Raw genomic sequence first — 10,000 nt, forward strand, 5'->3', positions numbered from 1 at the left:
CTTACGTACGGCGTACATGAACATCTCAAGATCGCGATCCGGATCAATAGGATGCCGCTTGATCCAATCGGTACACACGGCGTACTCCCTCTGCTCGATCAGTTGCTGCAGCACGTGGCTGCTGTTCTCGAGCGAATGTTTACGGACATTTCGCCAATCTTCCGGCGGTTCCAATCGTAGCAGCGCCCCAACACGCACATACATACGTAGCTCGTTCGCCCGCTCCTGCAGTTGCACCTCGCAGGCCGGCCGCTTGATCGCCGTCAAGAGGTGCTCCGAGGCACTGATCCATTCGCTAGCCTTTGCAAACTGTTCGACCTGCTCGAGCAGTGCGATCGCTTGGTCGTCAACCGAACAGTTCGCGAGACGACGGTTTTGCACCGGCAGATGCTTTGGCCGGGAACTCTCCCGTGTCACATCATCATCAGTATCATTCTCTCGGGTTAGCAGCAAACAGCAGAACGGCCGATCACTACTGATCAGTGGAAACAGTGGATCAGACTGGCGGTGCGACGAACAAAGTTGATCGCAGTGTATAGGAAGCGCTTCTCGGTCGCCAGTCCTCTCCTGTAATCGTTTATACTGCACCAGAGGTGAGGTGGAACTGTTGTCCGATTGATCGGTCAGCACTTGAGCGGAGCAAATCCTACGCAACAGTTCACTTTGTTCGCCGAGAAACTGCCAGAGTACATGCTGCTTTCCATCGCCGATTACTTCTTTCGCTGACTCACTCAAAGCACTCAGCAACCAACGACCAATCGTTTGCACCATATTGATGCCCAACTTGGCGGTCATCGTAGCGAGTGCGGTGATCGATGTAGTTCCATCCAGTAGCGCATCTAGCAGTATGTTGCGTACATCGATACGTAAAAGTGAATCGGACCCATGCGTAGCGCCTGACGCGGTAGTTAATTGGAGCAGCTGCTGAAGATGCTGTAAGAACTGACTGGTACGATCATGTGATATCGAACCATCGAGTGCTAGCTGCGGGGATCGATCCATGTGCTGTACCTGTACTGTTGCTGCCATCGTATGGAACCGTGCACGACGTTTCAAGGTTAGCCCATTCTCAACCGCATCGAGGGGGCATAGTTCACGCGTCAGCAGCTGACCGATCGTTCGATGATCCGTCAGCTGGCTGTCCGTCTTGATCGCAATGTGCATCGTATCAATGAGAGTGCCGAAGAAAGACACAAAGTTGCCAACCATTAACGGCTCGACCGACGGACCTGCTCCACTACCGATTCCCCCCCTGCCTGCACCATTGCCCTCATTAATCGTGCTGGCCGACATGCCACGGAGTGTGTTGCGTTGCACATTTTTCAGCAGAAAGTTGTAGACACTCAGATTAAGCTCGTACTTGAATGGTAGAGTCAGCACAATGTCCACGATCTGGCTGAGATGGAGATTCTTGCCGGTGTGCATCCCGAGAAAGGGATAGCGACCAACGAATCGGTCCATTGGTGCGACCAGAACGGCACCAATACCGTCATCGTTATCGTGCAGCTCCCGCCCAGTACCTTGGGTTTGTGCCTTGAGAAACGTCTCGATCGTACTCAATACCTTGGACACCTCGAAGCCAACCGCGGTCTTGGTGCGAATATCGTGCAGCAGCGTGTCGCTATCACTGCTATTTGGTGGAGAATCCGGTTGGCTTCTTCGCTCTTGCTTTTGCACCAAATCGATCAGCTTGCTGCTAAGCGTTTCCATCTGTTCCATGCGCTGCACAAGGCAACCGACTGGCCGCTCCTGGAGGCCGTAGTTTTCGATGATCTGCTTAGCGAATGCTACCTTATCGCTCGTCAGACATGCCAGGGCAAGCGTCTCGGGTGTGGCAAAAAGCTTCGTAAACGCACGGCGCTCATCCTTCGCGATCGGTTCGTCTACCGCAGTTGGTCGCACAAACCGATGAACCGGCTCATCGCCCTTGCTCCCGATGGAATGTGATCGCTGCGGAAGCAACTCTTTGTTGCTCCCACCCGACGGGCCACTTTGATTCGGTGGGGCGGCAGTACGGTTGTATTGCTTCCGGGATGGCTTGTGCCTCGGAAGTGTTCCGTAATGGGTACGTTTGTAGACACCACCAGTCGGTGCACCATCCGCACTGATCGTCATCGATTCCACGCTACGGTAGAGGACCTCACCGCCTCTACCGCTTCCGAGCGTTCCCGATTCGCTCATGGCGTGCGTAGTATGAGTCATGGCCGTCGGTATGGGAGGGGGAACTGTAAGCTGAATCAGCGCGTTCGCTTGGTGCTGCTTCCGTACAGGCACTGCCGTCGTATCAACAAACAGCGATAACCGCCAGCACATGTCATTGACCAGCTCGAACAGCTTCTGAAAACGGTGACAAAGCTTATCGCTCGCTTCCGAGTGCTTACGCGTTATCATGATCGTTTTCACGGAAGAGGCGATCACGTTGAGCAGCGCAAAGCTGCACAGGAAATGCTTACGATCGCCGGAGCCATTGCTGGAGACCATGGTATCGCTCCGGACAAACAGCAACGTGAGGATGGACTCTACGATATCGAGGAAGGTCGGTAAATCGGCTTCTTTGAGCAAACTTTTCAGCTGCGCTTCGATTATGCTGCTACTGTTCTGCTGCTGTTCGCTACCGTTCGCTTCGCTTTGGGACGTTTCTATAGCTTTGTACAGCACAATGATCGTCTGCAGATGTAACGCGTTCATGGATTCGACGTTTTCACGAGCCTGATGAGTCTGCGATGTTTCTATCTCCTCGAGCATTATTTGATTTTTAAGAACCACATCGATCAGCACCGTGAAATCATAATCCAGTACATTTGCCTGGCTTTTCACTAGCAGCGCCAGCACCGAGGTATGATGTGCATATTCGGCCACAGGCAGCCGCTCCTCGTCGATGACTAAGGCACGTTTCAGCATCGCACAGCGCTTCAGCTCGACTTGGTACGCTAAAAGATACATCCGTCCGATGTCGGCGGCCTTTACGACTGGCTCAAAAGATTCATCTGATAAGCCAAAGGATCCACCGGTGATTCTGTTGGCCTCCACAACTTGTCGCACAAAGTGGAAGTGGCTTTTGTGCTGGTGCAGACTCAGGCCGGCGCTGAGGTCGTCCACCAGCAAACGATGGAGGAAATGCTGCTTTCCCTCGATAGCATCGGCTGTGTGATGCTGCTTCAACATTCCGGACAGCTCGGGCAGCAAGTGTAGCAGCAATTTGAAGCTTCGTCTAGCAAATACGGCCAGCACGAGCAGCTGCAGGTCGATCTGTTGTTTATCTAGGGCATCTGTGATGCGCATTTTCAGCCCGGTGAGCGCTTTCATCGATACGAGCCCATTGGCGAGGATACTGTAGCGTTTGGTGGCGGCCAGATCCTCACTAAATGATTCCAGCACCGCAGCCGTCGCGATTTCATAGATGGAAGCATTTTTACCCGGAATCCGCGAAGCAGCGAGTAGCTTCAGCAGTTGGCAGGTCGGGTACGGATTAATGAGGAGATTCTTTTGCAAAAAAGCACGACACGCTTCCGATAGCTCGGTACCATCCTCTCGATCATCTAGCGTTTTGTAGTAGGCGATGATCTCCTGCGTGGGTTGAGGGAAGAAACGCAATTAAAATTACGCCGCACAAACGAACCCAGAACAGCACGATCTACTTTAGCAATGGAGTCCCGCTGATCAGCTAGCAGCTCCCAGTATTCGTTAAAGTTTTCCATCTCGGACACCGCGTTTACATCACTAAATTAAAACGAGTGTATTAGAATCCACCACCGAGCACCGCGGGGGCGTTTGGGAAACAGCTGATCCAGGGCCCAAATCAAAGCAACATTCGAATTCACACACCACCACACAACCCGCTTAAGCGGGTGACACACGTGCCAGTGGCAGAGAATTTTGGACTAGATTTTTTTGACTTTCAACATTTTTCTTTTGCCGGGGCGATTTTCTGCTGCCGGGGCAACTTTGCGCTCAAAATAGCTCAATCCGCCGAGTGTGTGTTTGTGCGTGTGCGTGCGTGCGCGATTTTCGATTTTGACAGCTACTAACCTAAAAAAAGTCATCGGGCTCAGCTCCTCACGAAAACGTGGTTTTCTTGGGGGAAACAAACTTTGGCGTTAAATCTCGTGTGCGGCAACCAAAGCAAACGGAACGGCAATCCAGCGGCAATCGGCGCGTCTAGCTCGCGATCGCTATGGAATACAGTGTATCGGCTTAGCCCTCCCCCGGTTGGCAGGCAAGTAAGAAAATTGCCCGAATCGCATCGTGCGCTCGTGCAGGCGACCCCGGGGTTTTTGTCGGTGCAGTGTGGTGCGCACTTTTCCACCTCCTCGAGTGGCCGCTCAGGGCGACGACGATGACGACGACGACGACGGTGAAGTGCCGCAGAATTTAAGGACTTTCTGGGGACGCGTGGTGTTCAGCGGAAAAGTGTGTGGAAGAACCCCAGAGCGAGACGCAAGTAGGCTGTGTTTGAGTGTGCGAACGGGAGCGAGCGAGACAGGGTGAGCGTAAAATAGAGCAGCAAAAGTGACAGAAGCACACCGGAGACACCGGAGACACGTGAAAAGGAAAGGAGACCCCGAAGCCGTTGCAAAGTGTCCTGCGGTCCTCTGTGTCCTCCCTCCGCACACCAAGGACTCGTGAGCCGAGGGAAGGTGAAGGTGTGTGCAGTTCTAGGTTCCAGCAGAAGTGCGTTCCGCGACGGGTGTCCTGTGGTCTCCGCCGATCCGGTCTCCGGTTCGCCACCAGAAACGTCACACACGTGCCGCCGCACCGTGCACGGTGTTCGTCACACCATCTCGAACCACCACGTTCGAGAGTCGAAGGACGGAGAAGAAAATAGAACTGGCAGAACCCTTCACACACAGAGAGCCCTTGGTCGATCCGATCGACCGCGACCAGAACAGGGCAGGTCAGGAAGGGGTGGTCTCGGGGACAGGAGATCTGACTGCGGAGGAAGGAGCTAGAATAAGGAGGAGAGTTGATGTCGGTTTGGTCGGGCGACTGGCAGCCTGGGGCTGAAGGCGCTGCTGCTACTGCTGCTACTGCTGCTGCTGTATGGTAATTATGTCATCACGGCACACGGTACGGCGGAATGGGGGTTCAGTGGGATGATTCTTTTTTCCGAAGCGCACAATATCAATATTTGGTCATAACGTTTGGCCAACCGACGACGACGACACCAGTCCTCCTCCTCCTTCATCAATCTGCGGGTGCGCTGAGACCCGTCCGGAACAGTCGCCACCGGTCGCCGCTGAGAACCTTTTCTTTTTTCCCCTCCACCATCCGTCCGTCCGTCCATCGTCCGGTTTCATTACGTTTCGATTTTTATGCTTCTTCTTGCTGTCGTCGCTCGCTGCGGCCTCTTCTTTTTCTTGTTCTTTGCGTGGCCCGCGTGGAAGCGGGGTGTGTGTTGATTGCGCTCAAAATAAAGTCGAAAAATGTGTGCTTTCGAATTCTGATACGAAACCCGAACTGCTGGTGTTGGTGCGTGCGTGCGTGCGTCCGTGCATGTGTGTTTTGCTCTCGGTAGTGCGTGCGTGCGTGTGCGCGCGCGCGTGTTCGCGAGTGTGTTTGTGTGTGCGTGCGGTGTCGAGTTCGTCCTCTTTGCCCGTCGTCCGTCGCGTTGTCATTCTGCCAAATTTCCGACGACCATCCCCCGTTTTGACAGCGCCAGCAGCAGCAGCGTGTTTGGTGTGTGATGGTCGGTTGTTCGAACCTTCTACCACGTGTCTGGGGGTGGCAGCTGCAAACCGGAACGGGGGGAACGGGGGAAACGAGGAAAGTAGATCCTTATCCTTAGCGGAAGCCGGGATGTGCGTATCGGCCGGCCAAGTGACCGTTCGGGGTGGATATAATATATTTTTTGTCGCGAAAATCGGGCGGAACGAACCGGAAACGAACGCGAGTGTGGACCGCAGCGGTGCGGTGTGACTGTCAAGGTTGCTTCGATATCGGTTTGGCTAATTTGTTGTTTTTTTGTTCGGTTTCTGTTCCTGGTGCAGGTCAGCGTGTAGTTAAGCATTGCAGGAGACGCGAAGAGTAGACTGCTGCTCGGGCGGCGTGTGGAAATCGCAGTAGGCGGTGTTCCGGGAGTGCGCGTGAATGTGTGTGTGCATGTTTGTGTGTATGTGTGCGAGTGATAGTGTGGCCGTGTGATAAGAAAGGAAGGGAGGATAGAAACCAACCGCCACAGTTGCTTCCAACGCAACCAACCCACCGTATTCCCTGTGTCCTGCTGCTCCTTTGGACTGTATGAGGCAACAAAGCCTTCGGCAACGGAGCACCACCATCACCAGATAGGTAACCCTGCCACGGGTTGCAGACCACCCCTCTGCTGCCCGGGAACTCATTGCCCACGAACGTACACCAGCTGTAGCAGCAATGATGGCTTCTTCACAGGTGTCGGACGGCACCAGCAACACCGGTAACAACAACAACTCGTCCAGCTCTTCCTATGCCAATGTTCTGCTGAACTTAAAGGAGCAAAGCAAGGATTCGCCCAATCAACAGACGACCACCGACAACAAGGAAAACATTGGCAGTGAAGGTGGCCAGTCCGCGGTGCCCACTGCCAGAAACGTCGGTAAAAGTAAAGCGCCCAGCAGCAGTGTCGGTTGCGGCAGCGGCGGGGCTACTTCTGCTGCTGCTGCCGCTACGACCAAGGACACTATGGTCAGCGTAACGGTGGCGAGTTCGCCGGCCGGTGGCGGCGAAGGCGCACGAGACACGCCACCCAGCGCTCCAGACGCTCCAGAAGCTAGAACCGACGAGCTGGACGAGGATGATGCAAACTTCGTGCCGGTCGTTTCGCATCACAAGCGCGATAGAAAAGCGAAAGCGGCAGCTGCCGCGGCCGCCGCCGCCGCCGCCGCTGCTGCTGCTGGTGGTGGTGGTGTTGGTTCTGCGGCGGCGGGTACTGCAAGTGCAACGGCTGCTGGAGGTAACGGTAGAACGGTGGTCGGAGAAAAGCCCTCCTCCGCTGGTACTGCAGGATCAGGTGGCAATGGGAGAGGGGGAGGTGTTGGACGAAGAGGTCCGGCGTCGGCTGGACAACAACAGCAACAACAGCAGCAGCAGTCCCATGGTAAAGGTGGAAAGGGGATCGATCGAGTAGCCGATGGTGGAGCGCATCCGCATCCACAGCATCAGGTACACACTTCGTCGGGTGGTAATGGTGGCACCGGTGGCCCATACAAGAAGGATAGTAAACGCAAATCCAGTGACCGAAACCGTACCCATGGAAATGCTCTCGATGCGGTTAAGGATGATAAAGTAGCCTCTGAGAGCTCGGAGAACAATGGAAACAGCAACAAGCATCAACAGTTGGTGAGTGGCAGCGGCACGGCAGGGGCTGCCTCCGGGGCATCCGGATCACCACCTTCGGATGAGGAGGAGCGTGGAAAGGAGGAAGCGAAGAAGTTTGTCGAAGCACCACTGCCCAAAGTGAACGCGTGGAAGGTAAGATGGGAAACAAATTCAAACAGATTTATATTACTGCTTTCGAGATAGTGCAGGTGAAAGCCTTTCCTTTTTTTTGTCGGTTTGACCAAGAAATCTCTCCAGTTTGACAGAGATATCATTTTTTTAGATCATCTAAAACGAGTATGAATGCTTCATCGCGCAATAATCATGTCGAGTTGTAAGCTTGGAAAATAGCATTGATGAATGCTGGATTTGCATCGGGTACACCAAGCGAGAACGCCAAGCGCAAATAATCTCTAGCACACATGTATATTCACATGCTGTCAAAGCCAAGAAGGATACCTTGGAAAAGCTGCAAACAAGGCGAAACCCTCCAGGCGGCCTGGCTTGCTGTGTCAGATTATCACCTTTTTGCGTCGATCAGATTTGCACTTGTCGACTATTGTTTCGTCGAACTGAACCTAAAACTTGCCTGAAAGAGGATATTCTGTTAATGGAAGTCATGACCCAAATGAACATAATTTTTGTCTTCAAAATTGGTCATTTTTTGTCTTAAAAATCCTTCCGTCATTTCTGCATACACTTATGCGTAATCATAAATTTCGTTTTGTCGAGCCATAAATGTTTCAATAAGGTTTTTTATCGATACATGCACGGAAGTGAAGGATGGTTTCATTAAGTTAATTCCGGTTATATATTCTTTGTTGACGTTTACAAATTAGGTAACTCCTACGGTGGAACCAGCGCCTATTCCTCTGAACGAGATCCTTTCTCAAGCCAAGTCAAACCAATCGAACGTTAAGCCTCCATCATCTTCGGGTACCACTTTGGCAACTGCCGGGTCTACAGTACCGCCATCTTCTCTTATCGTGGCAAGCGGTGGCGGTTCCGCAGCAGCAGTCGAAGAAAGAACGGGTGAAAAAATCAAGAACCACAGCAAAGGTGCTTCAGGTAAAATTGGAACCATGCAAACGATTTCTTCGTCTTCTCGCCGCCTTTCCAGCATTAACGTATTCATTTTGTGCATTCATTTAAACAGGAAATGGTAACAACAAAAACGTAGTTATCGTCCCGAGCAACAGTAAACCATCGGCTCCTCCTGCGGTAGGTGCTGCCACTGGTGGCAGTCGATCCGAGAAAAAAAAATCCAACGCAAAGGTAATTTTGAGCAGCCGGTGATTGGTCATTTACCGCTACCGCTCTACGTTAAATAGGATTATAATAAAATAATTTGTTATTTTGTTGTAATTTTCTTGCTCTGCGCTGACGTGAACAACGACCGTCACACACACACACACACACACACACACTCACCAGTCCACGGATTTCACGACCAACAGCCGCGAATGGCCATCGCTGGGGGAGAAGAGAACGGCTAACGAGGGTACGAAAAAGGTAAACGAGTCAACGGTGATGCCACCAACGAAGGTGACATCGTCTACCGGAGCAGCTATTGCAAGTGGAGGCTCTCAGAAATTGTCAATCGAAGTTGGTGCGGCTGGTGCTGTAACATCATCATCCTCATCATTATCGCTGCCACACTCGCCGAAAAAGCAAGGAAAGAGTGAACTAGCGGCAACAGATGATAGTGGAAGTGTATCTATTGCTGCTTCGTCAAAATCATCGTCAACCAATGCCATCACGAAAAATGCAATAAAATCCGGTGAAATGGTGGCTGCTGGTGCCTCGGTAGCCACCGAGGGTGCCGGGAAGACGACAAATGCTTCAACTGCTTCGGGTGAAGCTTCATCAAAGACTGCACGCACTGCTGGTGGTGGTGCTACTGTTGTCGCCGCAGCAACGACCGGAAGTGATAATCCAGCCAAGGGAGCTGGAACAGAGAATGAAGGCACTCGTCCACAAAGTGGCAGAGGAGGAGTTGTCGGTGAAGAGATAAATGGAGGTGCCGCTGGAGGAGCAGCCAATCGTAAAGGGCCAAAGCAGAAATGGGTTCCTCTGGAAATTGAACTACCGAAATCACGAGCGCGGAGAGAACGCACGCCACGACGTCGTCGTTACGAGGATTACGATGAGGGTGGCGCTGGATGGCATCAGGAATCGAGTAGCACGCATCAGCAGCCACCACAGGCGCAGCAACAGCCGCAACATCAGCAACAGCAGCAGCAGCAACAACAACAGCAGCACCAGCAGCAGCAACAGCAGCAACAGCAACAGCAACCCCAGCAGCAGCAGCAGCAGCAGCAATCACCACAGCAACAACAACCATCGGTACCACCGCGTGGTGGGCCAGCTCCTGCACGTGTAAACAATCGACTGCGATCATCACGCGGAGGTGGCCCTCCACCGAGTTATCGTGGACGTGGAAGTGGACGCATTGCGCGCGGTATGGGTGGCTACCGGAGAGGGGGCGCCCCAGTGCGCACTGGCGTAGGCAGTGGTCGCACGATGGCTGGTGATCGGGGTTTGTCTGGTGGTGGTGGTGCTGGCAGCATTGTTGTGGTGGCCGGAGAAAATGGTACCTCGGGACAGGAGTTCGCAGATTTTGGAGCGATGAATACCAAAATCGGATCCGACCAAGCAGCGTTCATCATGCCTTATCTGAGCACCTTTTACTACAATGGTGCACCGTTGA

The 10,000-nt window shown here is 53.0% G+C and overlaps 2 protein-coding genes across 2 annotated transcripts in view; one reads left to right on the plus strand and one right to left on the minus strand.

The window, feature by feature from the left end:
* LOC125956530 (zinc finger FYVE domain-containing protein 26 homolog) overlaps positions 1-3,858 on the minus strand; it is a 7,736-nt gene extending 3,878 nt beyond the window's left edge. The window contains exons 1-2 of the mRNA XM_049688512.1: positions 3,639-3,858; positions 1-3,567 (exon numbers count right to left, since the gene is read on the minus strand). The exon at positions 1-3,567 is cut by the window's left edge and continues 2,493 nt beyond it. Of these exons, the coding sequence (XP_049544469.1) occupies positions 1-3,567; positions 3,639-3,698 (3,627 nt within the window). The 5' untranslated portion in view covers positions 3,699-3,858. The remainder of the gene's footprint in view (positions 3,568-3,638) is intronic.
* A 168-nt stretch (positions 3,859-4,026) lies between these two features.
* Positions 4,027-10,000, plus strand: part of LOC125956531 (la-related protein 1) — a 12,098-nt gene continuing 6,124 nt past the window's right edge. Inside the window, exons 1-5 of the mRNA XM_049688513.1 lie at positions 4,027-4,220; positions 5,988-7,443; positions 8,130-8,358; positions 8,447-8,565; positions 8,725-10,000. The exon at positions 8,725-10,000 is cut by the window's right edge and continues 46 nt beyond it. Of these exons, the coding sequence (XP_049544470.1) occupies positions 6,367-7,443; positions 8,130-8,358; positions 8,447-8,565; positions 8,725-10,000 (2,701 nt within the window). The 5' untranslated portion in view covers positions 4,027-4,220; positions 5,988-6,366. The remainder of the gene's footprint in view (positions 4,221-5,987; positions 7,444-8,129; positions 8,359-8,446; positions 8,566-8,724) is intronic.

Source organism: Anopheles darlingi, chromosome 3 (assembly GCF_943734745.1).
Source record: "Anopheles darlingi chromosome 3, idAnoDarlMG_H_01, whole genome shotgun sequence".
In the NCBI taxonomy this organism is placed as follows: domain Eukaryota; kingdom Metazoa; phylum Arthropoda; class Insecta; order Diptera; family Culicidae; genus Anopheles; species Anopheles darlingi.